The following is a 20180-nucleotide window of genomic DNA, read 5'->3' as shown; positions in this document are numbered from 1 at the left end:
TCCTACTTGTAAAGATATTCTTGTTTAGATTGTTTGGTGAAAAACTCATTTTTTTCCTGGGCGTTGGTGGTTCATGCCTGTTATCCTAGCTACTCAGGAGGCTGAGATCTGAGGATCATGGTTCAAAGCCAACCCAGGCAGGAAAGTCCATGAGACGCTTATCTCCAATTAACTACCAGAAAACTAGAAGTGTCGCTATGGCTCAAGTGGTAGAGCACTTGCTTTGAGCTGAAAGGCTCAGGGACAGTGCCCAGGCCCAGAGTTCAAGCCCCACAACCAACAAAAAAAAAGTCATTTTCAGAGCCATTGATCTTAGGTGACTCTAATTTGGATAAAAGTAAATCTTTATTGAGGAGAATTTGTAAGTATACAATAGATCATGGGTGACTGTGGCACTCTCTAGTGGAAAAGGTAAGCTCTTCCAGTTTTACAATCTGTAAATGAATTTTCTTGAGAACTTATCATATATTTGTGTGTGTGTATGTGTGGGGGGAGGGGGTACTGGGGCTTGAACTTGGCCTGGGCACTGCCCCTTAGCATTTTTGCTCAAAGCTGGCACTCTACCACTGGAGCCACAATTCTACTCCCAGCTTTTTGGTGGTTAGAGATAATTCTCAGGGACCTTCCTGCCCAGACTGGCTTTGATCTGTAAGCTTCACCTCTTAGTCTCCTAAGTGGCTACATGTGTGAGACACCAGCACCTGACTAATGTATTTTTGTCCTTAGAATAAAGTGATTAAAAATGAAAAGAACAAAGGGCTGAGCATATAGCCCAGTGGTAGCACTTATCTAAAATATGGAAAGCCCTTGGTATACCCAGTGCTGCTATATTAAATAAACAAGTGGAAAAACAAGTCATAAATATTCATAAAAGATAATGAAAGAAGGAGACATATAGCTCAGTGGCAAAACATTTGCCTAGCATGTGCAAGGTCTTGAATTTCATTCCCAACACTACCAAAGAAAGTTTGATCACAGCAACAACATAATGCATTAATACTGGTGGCTCCTGCCAATAATCCTAGTGACTTAGGAGGCTAAGATCTGAAGATCATAGTCCAAAGCTAGCCCAGGCAGGAAAGGCTATAAGACTCTTATCTCCAATTAGCCACCAAGAATCTGGAAGTAAAGCTGTGTCTCAAGTGGTAGAGCACCCATCTTGAGTGATAAAGCTAAGCGACAGTGTTCAGGCTCTGACTTCAAGCCTGAGTGCTGACACAAAAATAAAAAAAAGAGAAGAAAATAAGAAACCAGGCAGCAGTGGCTCACACTTGCAATCCTAGCTATTCAGAAGACTGAGATCTGGAGGTTTGTGATTCAAAAGCAGCCCAGGCAAAAAAAATTCCTCAAGACTCCATTTCCAATTAACCAGTAGAAAACCAGGCTGGAGGTGTTGCTCAAGTGGTAGTGTGCCAAGCATGAGCAAACAAAGCCCAAAAAGAAAATGAGGAAAGAGTAAGAATTATCCTATCCTGTTGCCCACATTCACCAATGTTGAGCATTTCACCATAAAAACTCTTCCTTAATTATCTTTCTTATTTTGCATTCTGAGTTTCTTTGCAATTTCAGCAGGTGTAACTTTACAGACTGCAGCAGGAGGTTATAGTACTTAATTGAAGATAAGAGTCACAAATTTTCCTGCCCTGTCTGGCTTCAAATCTCAATCCTTAGATGTCAGACTCCTGAGTAGCTAGGATTACAAGCCACTGGCTCTGTCCCTGAGCTTCTTTGCTCAAGGTGAGTGCTCTACCACTTGAGCCACAGCTCCACTTCCAGGTTTTTTTTGGTAGTTAATTGGAGATAAGAGTCTCACAGACTTTCCTGCCTGGGCTGCCCCTGAACCATGATCCTCAGATCTTAGCTTTCTGAGTAGCTAGGATTACAGGCATGAGCCACCAGTGTGTAGCTAGCACTTAGCTCTTAACTATGAAATGGCAACTCTTAACTCCTGTGAGCAAGTGGAATGGAAAGCCCACAAGCCCAGCTGTGGCTCCAGCCTTGAATGAAAAAGCTAAGGGACAGAGCCCAGGCTGTGAGTTCAAGCCCCAGCACGCACGCGCGCGCACACACACACACACACACACACACACACACGGCACAGGGCTTTGGGTGGCTGGGGCAGGGGTTCCTGGGCACACAGGTGGCTGGGGCCAGTGGCCTAGGCAGCCTGGGCTGCAGGAGTGGGCAGGTGGGCGGAGTAGAGGATGTGATGTTCAGAGGAACTGCCATCCCCAGACCAAGTTGGGGTACAGGTGGGGACAGTCTGGCTGGTGCAGAGCCTCTCCAGCCACTGGCTAAGCAGGGGTGCTCTGTACCCACTTTCCACCCCAGATCGGGAAAGTGTGTGTGGAACACTGCCAGGAGTTCAGCGGCATCCAGGTCCAGTACAAACTTCAGGCCTCCAGCGCCAACTGCAGCGCGCTGGGCGTGGTCACCTCTGTGGAGGACACCTCGGGGTTGCTGTACGTGAATGACACCGAGGCGCTGCGACAGCCGGAGTGCGCGGAGCTCCAGTACACTGTGGTGGCCGCCGACCGCCACACCCGCAGGCAGGCGCAGGCCTTGCTCATCGTTGCCGTACAGGGGCTGTGTGAGTTCTGGGTGTCCCAGAGGTGTGCCGCCCCCTTTCCCCCTTCCTCCCAAAGCCTGGCTGCTTCCACCAATGGGAAGAGCCTACAACAAGGGGAAGAAGGCAGCATGAGGCATCTTCACCCAGACAACCCTTTGCCAGGCAGCCCCACTCCTGACCACCCCCCCAGTGTTCCTCACACGTACCTGCCCGGAAGCTGCCAGCTGAAACTCAGGCCTCTAGCTGGGCTCTGGTGGCTCACATCTGTAATCCCAGCTACTCAGGAGGCTGAGATCTGAGGATAGAGGTTTGAAGCCAGCCTGGACAGGAAAAACTGTGAGACTTATTTCCATTTAACCACCAGCAAGCTGGGTATGGAGATGTGGCTTAAGGGATAGAGTGCTGGGCTTGAGTGAAAAAGCTTAGGGACAGTGCCCAGGCCCTGAGTTCAAGCTCCAGGGTGTGCTCACACATGTGTACACACACATACACTCATAGAACAACAACAACAGAAAACCTAGGGCCCCTGGCTCAACTTGAATTTCTGATAAAAGAGAAGTAGCCTGTTGACACAGGCTGAGTGTTCTTAAATCAGCAAATCCAAACTCTTTGAGATTCTCCAACACTGAAATTTCCCAAGTGACACGTAAGTAGAAAATTCCAGACTTCGTGGCAAGTCACAATCTCAATGCAGATGTAGGGAAGCTGGCACTGGTGGCTCATGCGCATAATCCTAGCTCCTCAGGAGGCTGAGATCTGAGGATCGAGTTCAAGCCAGCTCTGGTTAAATCATCTCAAACAAATTTGAGAGACTCCTGTCTCTAACTAACCAGTAAAAATCTAGAAGTGGAGCTGTGGCTCACGTGGGAGACTGCTAAGGTTGAGTGAGAAAGCTCAGGGACAGGCCCAGTCCCTTTGTTCAAGCCCCAGGACTGGCCAAAAAAAAAAAAAGGAAGAAAGAAAAAGTATTTAATATTAAGGGCAAACATGCAAATATTCAAACATGCACAGAGCAGGTGTTCATTGCTTATCTGAAACTTGGAGTACTGGCTACCCTGTTATATGTCTTTCCCTGAGCCTGGTCTTTATCCATCCTTCTGTCTTTATCAGTGACCCTGATACCCCTGAGGCCAATATTCTCAAGTCACCCCTAAATTTCTCTGGGCTTAGCCTTTTGGGAGTCATGTGGCTGCAGCCTCCCTGTCTCTGGATGCTGGGTCCAGACTGACATCCTGTGACCCCTGCTTGTTTGTCACCCCCAGATGTAGCCGAGGAGGTGGGCTGTCCCCTGTCCTGTGCGGTCAGCAAGCGGCGATCCGAGTGTGAGGAGTGTGGTGGTCTGGGTTCTCCAACAGGCAGATGCGAGTGGAGGCAGGGAGACGGGAAAGGTAAGGCCCAGGGGCCCCAGGGAGGCCACTGCTGGTGGCCAGCAGCAGGGAAGGTGCCAAGTGGACCCTCTGGCCCCTGTGATGCCCTTCTCCCACCCTTCTGCTCCCTAGGACCTTGTCCCCCTGTGGCTCTAGTGCCAACAAAGCGGGCGGGGTGCAGGGTCCCAAGGGCTAGAGCCATCTTGGAGATGCCGTGGGCTGGATTCACTGCAGGCTTGGAAATGTCCAGGCCAAGGTTAGGGTATACAGAAGACTGAGTGGCCTTTCCAAAAGCTTCTGTGCCAGGGAACATAACTTTGGGCACATTGGACCATTTGGTGTCTGCTTTTCCCTAAGAGTAACCACCACCATGAGGTCCCAGTCCAGGTGCAGCTCTAGTTGTATATTTATTTGCTTATGTTTCAGTACTAGTACTGAGACTTGAACTCAGGGCCTGAGTGCTGCCCCTTAGCTTTTTTTGCTCAATGCTGGCACTCTACCATTTGAACCACAGCTCCACTTCCAGCTTTTTGCTTGTTAATTGGAGCTAAGACTCTCATGGACTTTATTGCCCAGGGTTGGCTTCAAAACACAATCTTCAGATCTCAGCCTCCTGCGTAGCTAGGATGACAGGCATGAGCTGCCAGTGCCCAGCTGGAGGTATGGCTTTCACACTGTTTCAACCTCCATTGGCTTCCTTGATGGAAGACTATCAGTAGCCCTCACCCACTAGCCCCTCCAGCCCTGGGGACCCCATCCCCACATTCCTCACAGATGCACCATCCACTGCTGGCCAAGATTTGTGGGTTGTATCTCTGCTTGGGTCTCATTTCTTTTCCCTTAAGGGAGCAGGGCTGGCTGAGGAGGCCATCAGGCAGCGTGACAGGGCAGGATAGGCCCACGTGGGGTGACAGCCTGTTGTGTTTTGTCTCATAGGAATCACCAGGAACTTCTCTACCTGCTCCCCCAGCATCAGGACCTGCCCCGACGGCCACTGTGATGCCGTGGAGATCCGGGACATCAACATCTGCCCCCAGGACTGCCTCCGTAAGCATTCCCAGACTGGAGCGGGGGGAGGGGGGGGTAATTCCACCCGTGGGCAGGGCCAGACAGGGCAGCTTGGACCACACAGCAGCTGGACACAGTCAGAGAGGCTGCATCCATTGTTGCGTGGTATAAGTGAGGCTTGGGTATGACTCAGTGGTAGGTGACTGCTACTACATGATGAACCAGGCCTGCAATCTTATTTTTTATTTTGTTATTTTGCTGGTCCTGGGGCTTAAACTCTGAGTCTGGGTACTATCCCTGAGCTTTTGTGCTCAAGGCTAGAGCTCTACCATGTTGAGCCACAGCTCTACTTCTGATTTTCTTGTGGTTAATTGGAGATAAGAGTCTCATGGACTTTCCTTCCCAGTCTGGCTTTGAACCACAATCTTCAGATCTCAGCCTCCTGAGTAGCTAGGATAACAGGTGTGAGCCATTGAGCGGGACCTCTAATCTTAGTTAATCAGAAGGCTGAGATCTGAGGATCATAGTATGAAACCAACTCTAGCAGGAAGAATCCATGAGACTCTTACCTCTAATTAACCAGCAAAAAGCCAGAAGTGGTGGTATGACTCAAGTGGTACAGCACTAGCCTTGGGCAAAAAGCTAAGAGACAGCATGCTATCTCTCTCTCTCTCTCTCTCTCTCTCTTTCTCTCTCTCTCTCTCATACACACACACACACACACACACACACACACACACACACAATGGTAGATCCCTGAGCATATGTTAAGCCTAAGTTTTCATATGGAAAGTGGCTCTATGCCCCCTAAAATGGTGACACCTGGTAGCCTGGCCGCTGCAGTGTTTGTGTGGCCCACCAGTGCTTGCATCCATTGGCTTACTCAGAACTGCACCGCCCCCCCCCCCTTTCCTATCCCATTACCCCTCTCTGGTCCTGAGTAAATACTTGTAGTCTCTTCTGGGAAGTGTATAGCTCCCCCTTCCCAGCTGAGGAGCCAGTGAGGGGTGGAGAGGAGGGAATGGTCCTGGCCTCTGGGCAGGTCTTCTGCGATGGCTGTCCTCCGCGGTTGGAGCAGCCGGTGCCAGGTAAGGAGGGCTGCTCACCTCCTGGCAGCACAGCCCTTGTAGTCTAGGGGCCCTGGGTTGTCAGGCCACTCCAGCTGCTGAACATGCTCCTATCTGTTCTCAGGGGGCAGTATTGTTGGGGGGCACGAGCCAGGTGAGAGACGAGGGATTAAAGCTGGCTACGGCATCTGCAACTGCTTCCCAGAAGAGAAAAAATGCTTCTGTGAGCCAGAGGACCGCCAAGGTGAGTAGGAATGGCAGCAGGGCAGGCTCCAGCCCTCCCTGATAGCCAGGGAGGTGTGTAGCTATATCCAGAGGCCAGGGAAGGAACAGCAAGGAAGAGGTTCCTTCTTCCTCCAGGCCCCATTTCCCCTGAGAGAGGGGCGGGGCCTACAGAGTAACTTTTGGTCTAAGTTCTCAAAGATGAATTGGCCAGGAGCCAGGCACTGGTAGCTCATATGTGTAACTCTAGCTTCTCAGGAGGCTGAGACGGGAGGATCATGATTCAAAGCCAGTTTGGATAACAACTCACACGAAGGGACTTATCTCCAATTAGCTAGCAAAATGCAAGAAGTGGAGGAGTGGCTCAAGTAGTAGAGCTCTAGCCTTGAGTAAAAATAAGCCAAGCAAAAGCCCAAGGCCCTAAGTTCAAACTCAATGACAGGCGCTGGTATGCACATGTGTGCATGCATACACACACACACACACACACACACACAAAATGAATTGCTTATGGGATTGTAACCTCTTTGTACAACTATGTAACAATAACATTTTTAAAAGATAATGAAGAATTGTCCAAGACAGTGTTCTTGTTCCCTAGTCAGATTGTCCTTGTGCTAGAATGCATACTGAGCCCTGGCACCATCTGGGACCCTATTTCTTCTGCCAGAGCAAGGGCGGCATGGGGGGTGGGAGCAAAGGGCACCACACTAAGGAGTACTTTCTGGCCCATATCCAGTCTCCCCCCCTTTTTTTTTGGTCATGGGGCTTAAACTCTGGGTTTGGTCAGTGTCCCTTAGCTCTTCAGCTCAAGATGAATGCTCTACCACTTGAGCCACAGTGCCACTTCTGGTATTCTGGTGGTTAATTGGAGATAAGAGTCTCAAGGACTTTCCTGCTGGGGCTGGCTTTGAACCACGATCCTCAGCAATTAGCCTCCTGATTAGCTAGCATTATAGGCATGAGCCACTGGCTCTCCGGCAGGGGCCCTCTCTTGATATTAGAGTTATAGGTCCTTTATTCCTCTCCTTCTATCTTCTATAAAGAAACTTCTAGATATTCGGGACAGAGGAAAAACTTGCCCTCCTCTCCCCATCCTCACTGCTAGCCCTCTGGGAGCAGCTGATGTTATTGACACCCTGCTTCTGCTTTGTGACCTCTCTGGGCTGTCCAACCTTGCTGGGCCTCAGTTTCTACCACTAAGATGGGGCTGGCTAGCTTTGTAGGGTAGAATGCACACAGCGCCTGCACCCTGTAGGTCCCCTTAGCCAGCTCACGGGGCATTGTGGGCCCTCAAGGGGCATGTGCGAGGTTATTGTAACTTGCCATGTGCTCCTGTTGCAGGCCCACTGTGTGATGAGCTGTGCCGCACCGTGATCGCTGCCGCCGTCCTGTTCTCCTTTATTGTCTCCATCCTGCTGTCCACCTTCTGCATCCATCGCTACCACAAACATGCCCACAAGCCGCCCATTGCCTCGGCTGAGATGACCTTTTGCCGGCCCGCCCAGGCCTTCCCTGTCAGCTACTCTTCATCTGGTGCCCGCCGGCCCTCTCTGGACTCCATGGAGAACCAAGTGTCTGTGGACACCTTCAAGATCCCGGTGAGGGTCCCCCTACGCCCCAGCACAGGGGGAGTCATAGCAAAGAGAGTTGATCTGGGCATTGTTGGCTCACATCTGTAATCCTAGCTACTCAGGAGGCCGAGATCTGAGGATCGCAGTTCCAAGCCAAAGCATGGAAATCGGTGAGACTCATTTCCAGTTAAGCAAGTGAACGTGGTGCTGCGGTTGAAGTGGTAGAGCACCAGACTTGAGCAAAAGAGGCTCAGGAACTATGCCCCACGAATTCAAGCCCCAGGACTTGCATGAAGAGAGATCTGAGGATTTCACTTCAAAGCCAGCTTGGGCAGGAAAGCTGGTGAGACTTTTATATCCAATTTATCATCAAAAAGCCAGAAGTGATAGAGCACTAGCCTTGGGCAAAAAAGCTCAAGGACAGTGCCCAGGCCCTGAATTCAAGTCCCAGGGCTGGCATAAAAATAGATAACACTGGGAAAAAAGCAAACCCCTTTGTTAGAATTACTGCACATGTTAGGGGGCTAACATTTCTAAAAGAAAGTTGGTCAGCTAAACTATGGAATGGTGGCAATAATCTTTAAACATTTCAAAAGACTGAGCCGAACCTAAGTTCACTTAGTATCTGAACAGATATAGAAACATGGAATTATCACTTGAAAACTATGACCAACTAGTCTGGACCTCAGATAGACGGGCCAATGGCCTAAAGCCATTTCAAGTATAAAAACTATATTAAAACTACAGCCATGTAAATTTGAACATTAAGGGTGACTTTTTTCTTTCTATTTTCTTTTTTCCAAAAAGCATATTTTGTTTTGTTTTGTTTTTGTTGGTTGTGGGACTTGAACTACTGGGCTTGGGTGCTGTCCTTCAGTTCTTCAGCTCAAGGTGAGCGATCTACCGCTTGAGCCACAGCACCACTTCCAGTTTTCTAGTGGTTTATTGGCGATAAGAGTCTCATGGACTTTCCTACCCAGGCTGGCTTTGAACCATAATCCTCAGATCTCAGCCTCCTGAGTAGCTAGGATTACAGGCATGAGCTACCGGTGCCCAGTCAAAAAGCATATTTGTAAACTCAGACTTGTAGGAGGGACTTGACAGTCTCAAGTTTGATTCTGAGTTGACAGATTCTTCCCTTACTACTTTGTAGTTTGCCTTCCCTTTCCTAAGGCAATAGTGCACAACCTAGGGGGTTGATTTGTTTGTTTTTGGCCAGTCTTGGGGCTTGAACTCAGGGCCTAGGCACTATCCCTGAGCTTCTTTTGCTCAAGGCTAACACTCTACCACTTGAGCCATAGTACCACTTTGTTTTTTTTTCTGTTTATGTGGTACTGAGGAATCGAACCCAGGGCTTCATGCATGCTGAGGTAAGCACTCTATCTCTAAGCCACATTACCAGCCCAACTTAGGGCTTTTTGCTTCTGTTTTTTGAATAGAAACTTTCATGCCTTGGATATTCTTCTTTTTGCAAGACACCTGTTTATCAACTTGTTTAACTGTAAATGTTCCCTATGCTTTTAAATAAATTTCCTTTTGTAATTTTTAAAACAAAAACAAAAAATAGATAGTAGATGACTAATCTAAATAATCCAAGCAATAAAATATATTACTACATAAAATATAAAATATCCCTTCTCCTTAAATTCATCTTTCCACTTAAATTTTTCAAGTCAAACTTAAAGATGTGTTTGTGGTTTGTTTTCATATGTTTTTGTTTATTGGGCACATTGACAAGTTATGAAAATGCAATACAAAAGGCAGGGAGAAAAATGAACTACAAGCTGGGCATGGGTGGCTCATGCCTGTAATCCTAACTGCTCAAGAAGTCTGAGGTAGGAGGATTAAGGTTTGATTCCAGCCTGGGCAGAAAAGTCCATGAGACTCTTATCTTGAATTAGCCAGGAAAAAGCCAGAAATGGAGGTATGGCTCACATGGTAAAGCACCAGCCTTGAGTGAAAAGCCAAGCAATGGCACAAGGCCCTGAGCTCAGGCTCTAGTACCAGCAACCCTCCCCCCTCCACACACACACTAAAAAGTGAACCACAAGGTTTGCATTGAGTAGGACAGACTGTGGCAGGATTTTTCCATGGCCTTAGCCATGAAGATGTTTATCTCTGGGCAGGAGAGGGGCTGGGATTGCTTGGGGTTGTAATGCAAGGCCTTAGGTCAGCCTCAGCCCCAGGGCCTGTTCCAGGAATGCCTCAAGATCAGCCATTGCCACTGTCTGTGAGGTTTTGTTGTCTAGCCCCTGTTACCAGAAGCAGCTTGCCCCACAGCAGGCCTCTGGGAGGACCCAGAATCTTCCATAGCCCACAACATGAGGTAAGGTTGTTTAAGCAGGCCACTGCACCTGAGCATGGAGATGCAACACCCCCTTTATCTGCCCCAGACCTGCCAGTAAGCCTTCTGACCACACTCACCAGCTTTAGGTTTTAGCTCTGAGTAAACTCTCTAACTTGTTTCCTCTGATATGTGTGTGTGTGTGTGTGTGTGTGTGTGTGTGTGTGTGTGTGTGTGTGTGTGTGTGTGTGTGTGTGTGTGTGTTTGCCAGGACTGAGGCTTAAACTCAGGGCAGGAGCACTGCCACTTAGCTTTTTTGCTCAAGTCTAGGGCTCTACCACTTGAGCCACATCTCTACTTTCAGCTTTTGGCGGGTTAAATGGAGATAATAATCTCCTGGGCTTTCATGCCCCGTATGGCATTGAACCAGGATCCTTAGAGTTTAGCCTCTTGAGTAGCTAGGATTATACCGCCAACACCTGGCTTTATTTTTTATTTCGTTATCTTCGAGTAGTTGTGCACAGGGGATTCAATTCAACATGTTTGATTTATGAGTATACTATATCAATGTCACCCTCCCATCAATCTCCCCTATTTCCTCTTAAATGGGAGAGCTAGAGTCTATAATCATAGTGCTGGGGAAGAAGAGACAAGAGGATCTAGAATTCAAGGCCAGTGTGGGCTGCAAAAGAAGACTCTGTCTCAGAAAGGGAATGAAGTAGGTAGAATGATTTTTCTTACTCTGTGTGTGTGTGTGGGAGAGAGAGACAGAGAGAGATTGTCAATGTGCTAGTACTAGGGCTTGAATTTAGGGCTTAGGCTCTTGTCCTTTAGCATTTTCATTCAAGGCTGATGCTCTACCACTTGAGCCACAGATCCACTTGTTGCTTTTTGATGGTTTTCTGGATATGAGCCTTACAGACTTTCTTGCTTTGGCTGGCTTTGAACCACGATCTGAATAGCTAGAATTGCAGGAGTGAATTGCCTCAGATTTTTTTTAATTTTTAATATATTTTTATTGTAGAGATACTGTAGAGAGGGGTTATAGTTACATGAGTACATATCGAGCATTGTTACCCCCTTGTCTCAGATTTTGAAGAGGAGCAAGTAGATCATTTTGTGTGCTTAGTGAGGTTCTGGGGGTCTGGTAGGGTAATGCTGATAAGGTGGCCATGTTGATTGTGTTATTGGTTCTGAGGAAGTGAGAGATAAGACAAAGGATGACCCAGGAATCTGTGCACCGAGTCCCTCTTGGGGTCCACTGGGGAATCAGGACACAAGTGGCCTGGGGTACTGATCAGTCCTCATACTGGACCCCACAACTTGAGTCCATATTGGCTCAGGAGCTGTCAATGAGAATAACTGGGGCTAATTTGGGCTCCGCCCTTCTCCGGGGAGACTGTCACTTTGGAACTCTTAGGGCTGTCACTGGTAAACTCTGTCATCAGTCAGATGATAGAGGTTTTCTATACACTTGCACCTGTTGCCAACATCTTCTCAACTATACCCACCATTCCTTTCTCCCTTCTCCTCCTTCCCCAATGCAGGAAGATCCAAAGTGGGAGTTTCCTCGGAAGAACTTAGTTCTTGGGAAAACTCTGGGAGAAGGCGAGTTTGGAAAAGTGGTTAAGGCAACTGCCTTCCGCCTGAAGGGCAGAGCGGGGTACACCACAGTGGCCGTGAAGATGCTCAAAGGTACCGTCCAGACATAGTGTGGACACCTGTGGGAGACCCCAAAGCGGGAAAGGGGCCAGGCTCCTGCTGTAGGGCACGGCTGCCTCTGGCTGCTTCACCTGCCGTGGCCAGTGATGCTGGCAGCATGCTGGTGCCACAGCCTCTCAGAAGGTGTTGGTGTGTGTGTGTGTGTGTGTGTGTGTGTGTGTGTGTGTGTGTGTAGAGGTAGGAAGGGAAGGGGAGGCTGTGCTATTTCACTGTATTTGTGAAGAACTCAGGGTTTAAAAAAAAATCTAACTCTTAATTTTCTTTTATTGTTTGGGTTTTTGGTGTTTTTTTTTGGGGGGGGGAGTTCCTTTTTTACCACCCCTTGACCTGAGCGCTGTCCCTGAGCCTCTTTGTGCTCAAGTCTAGTGCTTTACTACTTGAGCCAGAGCACCACTTCCAGCTTTTGCTGAGAAGTCTATTGCAGATAAGAGTCTCCTGGACTTTTTTCTGCCTAGACTGGCTTTGAACATCAATCCTCAGATCTCAGCCTCCTGAGTAGCTAGGACTATAGGCCTGAGCCACAGGCACTCAAGCTGTTTTTGTTTTATTGTTGTTGCTTGGGTTCTTTTTGTCATTTGTTGGTCTTTCAGGTTTTTTTTTCTGCTGGTAGTGAGGCCTGAACTCAGGGTTTGAGTGCTGTCCCTTAGCTTTTTTCACTCAAGAGTGGTGCTCTACCAAATGAGCCATACCTCTACTTCAGACTTTTGGGTGGTTAATTGGAGATGAGAGTCTCCCAGACTTTCCTTTCCAGACTGGTCTAGAACCATGACCTTCAGATCTCGGCCTCCTGAGTAGCTAGGATAACAGATGGAAAATGGAAATGGATAGCAATGGAAAACTCCTACTAGGGTAGAAGCTTGCTCCTGGGTGGAGCATACAAAGCCTTCTTGTTTGAGCCCAGGCCCTGGGAAGAGCCAGGAATGGCCGGATGCCTCACATTTCCCTGTGAGCTGAGCTGGGTGCTGCTAGGGTGGTTGAGGTCTGTTCACTGCTTAGCCTGGCTTTTAAGAAGGAGCCAGCCGTGTGTGCTGTATTTCAGAGAACGCCTCCCCCAGTGAGCTGAGGGACCTGCTGTCAGAATTCAACCTCCTGAAGCAAGTCAACCACCCTCATGTCATCAAGCTGTATGGAGCCTGCAGTCAGGACGGTAAGGCCATGTCCAGGGGCCATCAGCCACCCCTGGGCTCAGGCCCTCAATACTCTCTATCTTCTAAGGTCTCTGTGACTCTGCTTTCCTTCCACTGGAGGCCTGGGCTTCCAGCCCCAGCCCCAGACTAGCATGACCATGTTCACAGGCAGGTGAGCCTGTCCTTCCAAAGGAGCTGCGGCCTGCAGCCCTCCCTCCAGCCAGGTCAGCTCAGCTCTACATTCAGTGTGCTGTCCCTCTTAAGGCAAACAGCCATGGCAGAGACTCCCAAAATGGCTTTTTTTCCCCTGGATCTAATTGATATTTATTAAACACTCTACCAACATTCTGTTCAAATGTAAATGACTCATTCGTGTTTGATAGATGATTGTATCATGACTTGTAAATCAAACATATGCACATTTACAGTCATTTTCCTTCTTTCTTTCTTTCTTTCTTCCTTCCTTCCCTCCTTCCTTCCTTCCTTTCTTCCTTTCTTTCTTTCCTTTTTTTTAATGTCAATTGTGTAGCTTGAACTCTCTGGCCCTGAGCACTGGCCCTAAGCATTTTTTTTTTCTTGACAGTCCTGGGGCTTGAACTCAGAGCCTGGGCACTGTCCCTGAGCTTCTTTCGCTCAAGGCTAGCACTCTACCACTTGAGCCACAGTGCCACTTCAGCTTTTTCTGTTTATGTGATACTGAGGAATTGAACCCAGGGCTTCATGGATGCTAGGCAAGCACTCTACCACTAAGCCATATTCCCAGCCTCTCCCTGAGACTTTTTTTTTTTTTTTTTTTTACTCAAGGCTAGTGCTCTACCATTTTAAGCCATAGCTCCACTTCCAGTTTTCCAGGGGTTAATTGGAGATATGAGTCTCATGGATTTTCCTGTCCCAGCTGGCTTCAAACTGTGTTCCTCAGTTTATAGTTTTCTGATTCACTAGGGTTACAGGTATGAACCACCAGTGCCTGGCTATTTAAAGTAATTTTAATGATTCGAAGTAGATTCTGTATGCATATGGAATTATGCTAAGTAATACAAAAGAACAATTATAATTTATTGAGAATTAAAGAAACTATTTCTAACTAACCTGCAGGTTGAATTCTATTAAAAATTAAAATATTTTTATTAAATATTTTTATTGTTTATTATAAAAGTAATGTACAGAGGGGTTACAGCTACAAAAGTCAGGTAAAGAGTACATTTCTTTTCGGACAATGTCACCTCTTCCCTCACTCTCTCCAGTTTTTTTCTCCTGTCTGCACTCACAAGTTGTATAGTTCATTTTCAACATAGTGTATAGTGAGTACCACGCTGCACTTATTCACCCTTTGTCTCTCCCTTCCTTTCTTTCTTTCTCCCTTCCTTCCTTCCTTCCTTTCTTTCTTTGTCATCAGGCTTGAACTCTGGGCCTGGGTGCTGTCCCTGAGCTCTTCAGCTCAAGGCTAGTGCTCTACCACTTGAGCCACAGCACCACTTCTGGTTTTCTGGTGATTAATTGGAGATAAGAATCTCATGGGCTTTCCATGCCAGGCTGGCTTTAAACTGAAATCCTCAGATTTCAGCCTCCTGAGTAGCTAGGATTACAGGCAGAAGCCACCGGCACCCGTCTGTCCCTCCATTTCTGTACCCCGCCCCCCACTTACCCTCCCAAAGACACATAAACACACAAGGGAAAGAAAACAAAAACAACAAAGAAAAAAACCTACTTATTTCCTTTTCCTGGAGTTCATTTCAATAAATATTATTTTATATGATCAGGGGCACATAGGCATGGTGCCTTTGTGTTCTTCTCCTAAGAGTATCTTCCTTTGGTTTCACTGTGTGTGAATGCCTAGAGTCCTGTATAATTTATCATGTCCCAGTGTGTTTTAGATCTAGTTTCCACATAAAAATATTTGTATTAAATATTTTTATTATTATTATAAAGGTGATGCATGGAGGGATTACAATCGGGTAATGAGTATATTTCTTTTTGGACAATGTCACCCCTTCCTTCACTCTCTCCCAACACAATCCCAAGATTTAAGGGGGAGTACATTCTAGACATTCCCAGAAACATATGATATGTTGTCATCCACAGGTAACCCCAACTCTGTGTGTGTGTGTGTGTGTGTGTGTGTGTGTGTGTGTGCAGACAACCGAAAAACAATTCAAGAGTGAGCTGGACCTTTTAGATTGAGAGAGTACCTGCAGCCTCCCCTTTCCTGAAGTCCCTTCAGCCACATGCCCTGAGCTGCTTCTTCCTGTCCCCAGGACCACTTCTTCTCATCGTGGAGTATGCCAAGTACGGCTCCCTGAGGAGTTTCCTGAGGGACAGTCGCAAGGTGGGGCCCAGCTACGTGGGCAGCGGAGGCAGCCGGAACTCCAGTTCCCTGGACCACCCAGATGAGCGGGCACTGACCATGGGCGACCTCATCTCCTTCGCCTGGCAGATCTCCAGGGGAATGCAGTACCTGGCGGAAATGAAGGTACATGTCCACCTGTGCACCGGGGTTCGGGCCCTGACTGCCACACTGTGCTTCCTGAGGGGCTCCTGGAGTTTTGCTGTCGTCGTTTGTTTTGTTTTGTTTTCCTTGTAGCTTGTCCATCGGGACTTAGCAGCCAGGAACATACTGGTGGCTGAGGGGAGGAAGATGAAGATTTCTGATTTCGGTCTATCTCGAGATGTTTATGAAGAAGATTCTTATGTAAAGAGAAGCAAGGTAGGACTGGAATGTGGTTTAGTGGTAGAGTGCTTACCCAGCATGCAGGAAGCCCTGGGTTCGAGTCCTCAGTACCACATAAGTAGAAAAAGCCGGAAGTGGCACTGTGGCTCAAGTGGTAGAGTGTTAGCCTTGAGCAAAAAGAAGCTCAAGGACAGCTCCCAGTCCCTGAGTTCAAGCCCCAGGACTGGCCAGAGAGAGAGAGAGAGAGAGAGAGAGAGAGAAGCAAGGTAGCTTGTCCCCAGGATGCACTGGTGTGTGTGTGTGTGTGTGTGTGTGTGTGTGTGTGTGTGTGTGTGTGTGTGTGTGTGTGTGGTGGGGGGTTCTGGGGTGGGACAGAAGGGCTCACAGCTTCATCCACAGCCACTTTGGTACTCTTAGAACACCTAGGGAAGATGAAGCAGATTGCTTATAAACTTTTTAGTTGTTGGGATAAAGGTGATGTACAGAGGAGTTGCAGGTACCTAAGTCAGGTAATGAGTACATTTCTTTTTGGACAGTGTCACCCTTCCCTTGCTCTCTTCCAGTTGTCCCCTCCTGCCCCCACCTACAATTTGCAATTTCATTTTCAACAGAGTTGAAGCAGATTTTGAAAGAGCTTCTCTGGCCATCAATTCCAAGGCCTTCCCTGCCTGTGGGGGCCCAGAGACCCCACACAGGTTCTTCCTGCATCTGGTGCTTCCTTCCCTAAGGATTCACAGGTGTCTGTGGCCTCTTTTGCTTTCACCCATTGTCCCTTTCAAAGTGACACCTGATGTCAAAAACCCCACCTGACACTGAGGAATTGATTCCTTCTCCATAATCATTTATCTCTGTTCTACAGAAACAAGCGCCATCATTTTGCTAGGCATCATGGCTCACATCTATAATCTTAGCTATTCAGGAGGTTGAGGATCACAGTTCAAAGCCAGCCTAGGCAGGAAAGGCTGTGTGACTCCTATATCAAATTAACCACCAAAAAAAAGCTGGAAGTAGAGTTGTGGCTCAAGTGGTAGAACACCAGCTTTGAGTAAAAAAGCTCAGGGACAGCACTGAGCTTCTGAGTTCAAGCCCCAGGACACGCACACAAGAAAGGAAAGGAGATGGAGGGGGAGGAGAGGATACAAGAGTGGAGAGGAGTAGGAAGGAAGGAAGGAAGGAAGGGAGGAAGGAAGGAAGGAAGGAAGGAAGGAAGGAAGGAAGGAAGGAAGGAAGGAAGGAAGGAACATGTATGAATGTATGGGAGCTGGAGGCTCAAGCCTGTATCTTAGCTGTTCAGGAGGCTGAGGATCTCAGTTCAAAGCCAGCCCAGGTGGGAAAGAAAGACTGTGAGACTCTTACATCAAATTAACCACCAGAAAGCCAGAAGTGGAGCTGTGGCTCAAAGTGGTAGAATGCTAGCCTTGACCAAAAGAGTTCAGGGACAGTACCAAGGCCCTAAGTTCAAGCCCCACAACCAACAAAAGGAGGGAAGGAAAGAAGAAAGAAGGGAGGGAGGGAGGGAGAGAAGGGAAGGGAAAGAAGGAATGGAAGGAAGGGAAAGCCTTAAGGGAAGGAAGGGAAGGGAGGGAGGAAGGGGGAAAGGATGGAGGGAGGGGGAAAAAAAGAGAATGCTATACACATTGTCTTGCAGGAATTGATATTATTTCACCATAGCTGTAAATTCATTTGGTACAGGATTGGACAGCCTCATATGTTTCTCATTGGCTGTTTGTAACAATAGTTTTGTATTAATATCCGAATTACAGAAAAGAACAAATGTTCCCTACTCTTGTATCCTGTAAGGGCTTAGTTGTTTGTGTTGCCACAGGTTACAAGGACCATATTTGTTTCTTCTGAGGTTTCTACGGAGACCACAGATCTCAAAACTACTGAAAGGGAAAAGGAAGTGGGTGTTTCCTGCCCTGGGGAGGGTGTGGTGGAGTCCTTCTGTTCTCTTTCTCTCTCTCTCTCTCTCTCTCTCTCTCTCTCTCTCTCTCTCTCTCTCTCTCACACACACACACACACACACACACACACACACACACACACACACACACCATTTTCCAGCAAGCTGTGAAGGCACAAGGCATTGCCCACATGTCTTGCTGTGGCCCCATACAGCCTGCTACACCACAGCCAGCCTTGTTAGGAACATGGTCACATTTCACTAATGATAAAGGTCCTAAAAAACATGGAAAAAGTGCAGTGTTGGGTTCTGACTTAAGATGCACGTTTAAAAAAATTGATATGCACCTAAGACTTGCCCAGGAATCTGAGTTTGTGTAGCACATGTCTGCAGTCCCAGCTTTACTCAGGTCTGAGGAACAAGGATCACTTGAGCCTAGAAATCTGGGACCCATATGGGCAACATAGTCAGACCCCATCTTAAAAACAAGAAGGAAAAAAGAAGGAAAGAAGGAAGGAAGGAAGGAAGGAAGGAAGGAAGGAAGGAAGGAAGGAAGGAAGGAAGGAAGGAAGGAAAAGAAGGAAGGAAGGAAGGAAGGAAGGAAGGAAGGAAGGAAGGAAGGAAGGAAGGAAGGAAGGAAAAGAAGGAAGGAAGGAAGGAAGGAAGGAAGGAAGGAAGGAAGGAAGGAAGGAAGGAAGGAAAAGAAGGAAGGAAAAGAAGGAAGGAAGGAAGGAAAGGAAAGGAAGGAAAGGAAAGGAAGAAAAGGAAAAGACAGAAAGAAAAGGAAAAGACAGAAAGAAAGAGACATTGAAAAGTAACATGTTACCCAGTGTTGCCTTGGGCTACACATCACCCCACCAACAGCTCAGCAAAGCCTGGAGGTTCAGGCTGGAGCTCAGCCTTTTCAAGGCTCTGCTTAGCTGGTTCTAGCCTCAGGACTTGACATTCCACACTCTCTACAGAGTCAAACTGAAGCTGGGCACCGGTGGCTCACGCCTGTAATCCTTAGCTACTCAGAAGGCTGAGATCTGAGGATCGCAGTTCAAAGCCAGTTCTCCGCTCCCAGAGAAGTCCACAGACTCTTACCTCCAATTAACCAGCAAAAATCAGAGTGGAGCTGTGGTTCAAGTCGTAGAGTGATAGCTTTGAGCAAAAGAAGCTCACAGATAGTGCCTAGGCCCTGAGTTCAAGTCCCAAGATTGACAGGTGAGTACACACACACACACACACACACACACACACACACACACATGACAACCCCCCAGGGCTTCTTATTAACGTTAATGCCTTTCTTTCTATACCTGCTGTAGGGCCGGATTCCTGTCAAATGGATGGCAATCGAGTCCCTTTTTGATCACATCTATACCACTCAAAGTGATGTGTAAGTGTGGGTGTTGCTGTCCTGGGGTAGGAGTTACAGAGGCCCCCAGCGAAGCTGGCCAGGGAACAGCGCAGAACCTACTGTTCTTAGAGACCATGAACTTGAGGGGCCCTCATGGATTCATCCAACGACACTCCAGTAGCAGTTCCATAAGCCAAGGTTGGAAGGTGTGGGAGAGTACCCAAGGGCCACAGCCTGCCTTTCTCCTCCCTTCCTTCTTCCACATCTCTCTCCTCATCCATAGAGAGGCCCAGCCAAACACTTCCCTCCTGGGAATCCTGGGGTGGATTTGGCTTAGGCAGGCTATCCCACAATGTCCCCTTTCCCACAGGTGGAGCTTGGGGACTCCACCCAGATATGGTCTGGTATAAGTTAGTGGACCAATGAGTCTCAAATTACTCAAAGGTGGGAAGGCAGGAGCCAAAACTCACTCTTCCAGGTCAGATGACAAGATGTGATCATTTGTAAAACTGGGATACTGCCTTCCAAAATGTTCTATGATCCACAGACATGTACCATAGGCCATGAAGACTCAACTGATAAGCAAATTTAAATAGAAGTATAAGTGGGCGCCAATAGCTCACGCCTGTAATGCTAGCTTCTCAGGAGGCTGAGATCTGAAGATCCAACTTCAAAGTCAGCCTAGGCAGGAAAGCTCATGAAACTCTTACCTCCTATTAACTATCAAAAACCAGAAGTGGTTTCCAGAAGTGGAAGTTGTGGCTCAAGTGGTAGAGCAACAACCTTGAGTGAAAAAGCTAAGCAACAGCACCTAAGCTCTGAGTTCAAGCCCCAGTATCTGCACAAAAACCAAAACATAAAAATAAGAATAAGCAGTAGTCTGCTGATTGCAAAAAAAGTGCCTGTAAAAGAATCGAAAAATATAAAGAAAAATGCCAGGAGGAGACTCATGGGTCTCTGAGGCCACCCTAGCCCAGCCTCTCCTGCTAACCTCTTCTCAGGCATGGAATCTTCTAGAGCTTTCTGTGGTATGCATGTACAGACTTCTTATCTCCACAAATAGACTCAAGTGACCCATGCTATTTTGTGGTCATTTTATTCCCACTTCATTGTAAGTTTTTTTCACAGTGAAATATTTCTCAAGACCTTTTTTATTTTAAGGTTGTTTTTTTGGTGGTTATTGTTGTTGTTGTTTTGCCGGTCCTGGGGCTTGCCTTCATGGGCTGGGCATTGTCCCTGAGCATTTTTGTTTAAGGCTAGCATTCTGTCAGTTGAGCCACACATCCATTTCTGGATTTTTTTATGTGTGCTTAATTAGAGATAAGAA

General features: G+C 47.6%; 1 protein-coding gene across 1 annotated transcript in view; it reads left to right on the top strand.

The window, feature by feature from the left end:
- The window catches only part of Ret (ret proto-oncogene), a 34751-nt gene that overhangs the window by 9198 nt on the left and 5373 nt on the right, over nucleotides 1-20180 (top strand). The window contains exons 7-16 of the mRNA XM_042696312.1: nucleotides 2332-2590; nucleotides 3832-3957; nucleotides 4873-4983; nucleotides 6136-6255; nucleotides 7578-7834; nucleotides 11639-11786; nucleotides 12853-12960; nucleotides 15196-15410; nucleotides 15522-15644; nucleotides 18822-18892. Of these exons, the coding sequence (XP_042552246.1) occupies nucleotides 2332-2590; nucleotides 3832-3957; nucleotides 4873-4983; nucleotides 6136-6255; nucleotides 7578-7834; nucleotides 11639-11786; nucleotides 12853-12960; nucleotides 15196-15410; nucleotides 15522-15644; nucleotides 18822-18892 (1538 nt within the window). The remainder of the gene's footprint in view (nucleotides 1-2331; nucleotides 2591-3831; nucleotides 3958-4872; nucleotides 4984-6135; nucleotides 6256-7577; nucleotides 7835-11638; nucleotides 11787-12852; nucleotides 12961-15195; nucleotides 15411-15521; nucleotides 15645-18821; nucleotides 18893-20180) is intronic.

The sequence above is a fragment of the Dipodomys spectabilis genome, unplaced genomic scaffold, assembly GCF_019054845.1.
Source record: "Dipodomys spectabilis isolate Male_0828 unplaced genomic scaffold, ASM1905484v1 ptg000207l, whole genome shotgun sequence".
NCBI classification, from domain to species: domain Eukaryota; kingdom Metazoa; phylum Chordata; class Mammalia; order Rodentia; family Heteromyidae; genus Dipodomys; species Dipodomys spectabilis.
This window is presented reverse-complemented; position numbering and strand designations above follow the sequence as displayed.